The 3323-nt window shown below is 40.3% G+C and overlaps 1 protein-coding gene across 1 annotated transcript; it reads left to right on the top strand.

The window, feature by feature from the left end:
- The first annotated feature begins 857 nt into the window (after positions 1-857).
- Positions 858-3083, top strand: LOC138354759 (uncharacterized). Its single transcript, XM_069309251.1, has 2 exons — positions 858-981; positions 2485-3083. The coding sequence occupies exons 1-2, from the start codon at positions 858-860 to the stop codon at positions 3081-3083; spliced, it is 723 nt and encodes a 240-aa protein (XP_069165352.1).
- The last annotated feature ends 240 nt before the right edge of the window (positions 3084-3323 follow it).

Raw genomic sequence — 3323 nt, 5'->3', positions numbered from 1 at the left:
ACAACCACTGATAGTGTGACTAAAAATACAACCACTGATAGTGTGACTAAAAATACAACCACTGATAGCATACAATCCCTCCTGAGTAAACCATAAAGTATGGTCTGTGTGAGCAGAACTCCCTCAGAACCTAAACACCAATATATATTTAACTTACGAGTTAATTCTACGTTAACCAGGATGCCCAGGGCCAGTAATCATCAAGTATTTACTCAACCCCCTTACGAAACCTGTACATCTTCCCTAAATCATGGCGACTTTGTTTGCACTTATTACTCAGTTTATGAGCTCCGAAGCGCTACGAGGCTCTTTCCAACAAAAATAACCTCGGCTGATGAAGTTTAGAAACTCGAAAATTGTTTAATATAAACAAAGCCGCAAGGAAAAAAGTAGCACGGGCTCCGTAAGCGGCTTCGTAAATGCTTGATGAATCCTTGCTCAGCTGTGTTACCAATACATAGTGCAGTACTCTACGTCCTGGGCTCACAACTTAGGGACCTGGGTTCAATTCCCGAGCAGGATAGAAACAGCTGTACAAATGTCAACTAGGGATTGGAGGGTCAACTAGGAATTAGGGGGTCAACTAAGGATTGGGGACTACTAGAGATTGGGGGCTTGAAATTGGGAGCTACTAGAGATTGGGGGCTACTAGAGAATGGGGTCTGAGATTGGGAGCTACTAGAGAATGGGGTCTGAGATTGGGAGCTACTAGAGATTGGGGTGTACTAGAGACTGGGGGCTGAGATTGGGGGCTACTAGAGATTGGGGAGCTACTAGAGATTGGGGGGCTGATATTGGGGGCTACTAGAGATTGGAGCTACTGGAGATTGCGGTCTGAGATTGGAGGCTACTAGAGAATGGGGGCTACTAGAGATTGGGGGTCTACTACAGATTGGAGGGCTACAAGAGATTGGGGTCTACTAGAGATTGGGGGACTACTTGAAATGGGAGGGCTCTTAGGGCTGTGTGAGATGGGGCCAGGTAAGCTAAGATTACCATTCCCATCACACTTTTAACGTCATAGACGACTAAGCTAGCTTGCACCTCCACAGCTTCACCTCTATCCCCTTTTCTGCTGTATTTTTTCTCCCTAGTCCCTTCGTTTATATAATCCTCTTTACACTCGCCCATCTTCTATCATCTCGTATTCTATCTTCTATCCTATGTATTCACGTCATCTCACCGCTCTTCTCTGCCTTATAATCTCCACACTCGTCTATTTCCTATATTCTATTTATTAATTTCTTTCGTCTTTTCTGCCTACTTCTCGCTTCTTCCTCAATCCACTATCGTCTATGTTATCCTATCTATTTTCCTTCTTTCCCGGCATCTTCCAAGGTTGGGTTGAAACCCGGAATTTAGATGTTGCGATAGTTTTAAAAATCTATAAAAAATATAATTAAAAAGACTTAAAAGGTCGTATAAAAGACCTTTAAAAGATCACATAACATTTAAAAACCTTTAAAAAAGAGTATTTTAAAAGATCAATAGAAGATATTATTTTAATTTCAACAACAAATGTTAGCGATCGAATTAAATATTTTATGAAATTTTATGAAACACTAAAATAGTTTAAAACCTTCTTTTGCTTAGCATTTATTAAATATTCGCGCGCAAAAAAAAATATATATATATTATTATATATATATATATATATATATATATATATATATATATATATATATATATATATATATATATATATATATATATATATATATGCGAACAAGCCTGAATGGTCCCCAGGACAATATGCAACTGAAAACTCACACCCCAGAAGTGACTCGAACCCATACTCCCAGAAGCAACGCAACTGGTATGTACAAGACGCCTTAATCAGTTTAAGGCGTCTTGTACATACCAGTTGCGTTGCTTCTGGGAGTATGGGTTCGAGTCACTTCTGGGGTGTGAGTTTTCAGATATATATATATATATATATATAAATTATCCCACATTACTTTTTTCTTTGTATATTGAAGAAATGTGTCATTTGTTATATCGACTCGATGGTGAGCTGATGAAAGGCGAGGAAAGATAATATTTGATAAAGCAGGTGCGGAAAATTTAGGAGAGCAGGCGAACCGTATAATTAAGGAGAAAGGTAGAAGGATAATTGAAGATAATTGAGGTAATTAAAGCTGGCAGGAAGCGGATAATTAAGGAGAGCAGGTGGTGGATAATAAAGGATATCAGGTGGTTGATAACGAAGGATATCAGGTGGCTGATAACGAAGGATATCAGGTGGCTGATAACGAAGGATATCAGGTGGCTGATAACGAAGAATATCAGGTTGTTGATAACGAAGGATATCAGGTGGTTGATAGCAGGGGGGCTGATAAATACGAAGAGCTCGCTACGAGTAAATTTACCATTTGAAATTTGGGTGACGTGAAGAGGAAACACTTCATATATTTCATTTTAAGTTTTTTTTTGGTCTAGAACTTTGTAAATGAATTAAATTCAGCGAATTTGTCGAACTTTTAGGTTCCAAGAATCTTAAGTCCATGGTACGTGACGTCAACGCCTCTATTCCCATGGTACGTGACGTCAACGCTTCTATAACCATGGTACGTGATGTCAACGCCTCTATGCCCATGGTACGTGACGTCAACGCCTCTATGCCCATGGTACGTGACGTCAACGCCTCTATGCCCATGGTACGTGATGTCAACGCCTCTATGCTCATGGTACGTGACGTCAACGCCTCTATTCCCATGGTACGTGATGTCAACGCCTCTATTCTCATGGTACGTGATGTCAACGCCTCTATGCCCATGGTACGTGACGTCAACGCTTTTGCGACTATGGTACGTGATGTCAACGCCTCTATTCTCATGGTACGTGATGTCAACGCCTCTATGCCCATGGTACGTGACGTCAACGCTTTTGTGACTATGGTACGTGATGTCAACGCTTCTGTGTCTGTGGTACGTGACGTCAACGCTTCTGTGACTATGGTACGTGACGTCAACGCCTCTATAACCATGGTACGTGATGTCACCGCCTCTATAACCATGGTACGTGATGTCACCGCCCCACCCCCTCCTCCCACAAGAGGGGACTTTGATATTTCTCCCAAATAACTTTAGCGAGACACCAACTTTAAATGTCTTAAACAAATTGAAAAGAAAATCCTCTGGAAACATAGGCGACAAGAACGTACCTTATGAAGTAGATTTCTGTCCTTCCGACTCGTATTCTTACCTGCAATGGTAAGAAAAAATATTATTTATTGGATTTTGTGAAAGGTCTTTATACATTCGAATCATCATACATTATAAATAGAACACAAACGCTGATTATTACATTTTAAATCAGATGTA

The sequence above is a fragment of the Procambarus clarkii genome, chromosome 64 (assembly GCF_040958095.1).
Source record: "Procambarus clarkii isolate CNS0578487 chromosome 64, FALCON_Pclarkii_2.0, whole genome shotgun sequence".
NCBI classification, from domain to species: Eukaryota; Metazoa; Arthropoda; class Malacostraca; order Decapoda; family Cambaridae; genus Procambarus; species Procambarus clarkii.
Note: the sequence above shows the minus strand (reverse complement) of the source record. Positions and strands in the feature narration are given on the sequence as shown.

Excerpts from the sequence above, each read along its gene's own strand:
- LOC138354759 (XM_069309251.1), top strand. The coding sequence starts at position 858 with ATGGGGGCTACTAGAGATTGGGGGTCTACTACAGATTGGAGGGCTACA. Across the intron at positions 982-2,484 it reads GCTGTGTGAGATGGGGCCAG|GTTCCAAGAATCTTAAGTCC; the intron begins GTAAGCTAAGAT and ends TCGAACTTTTAG.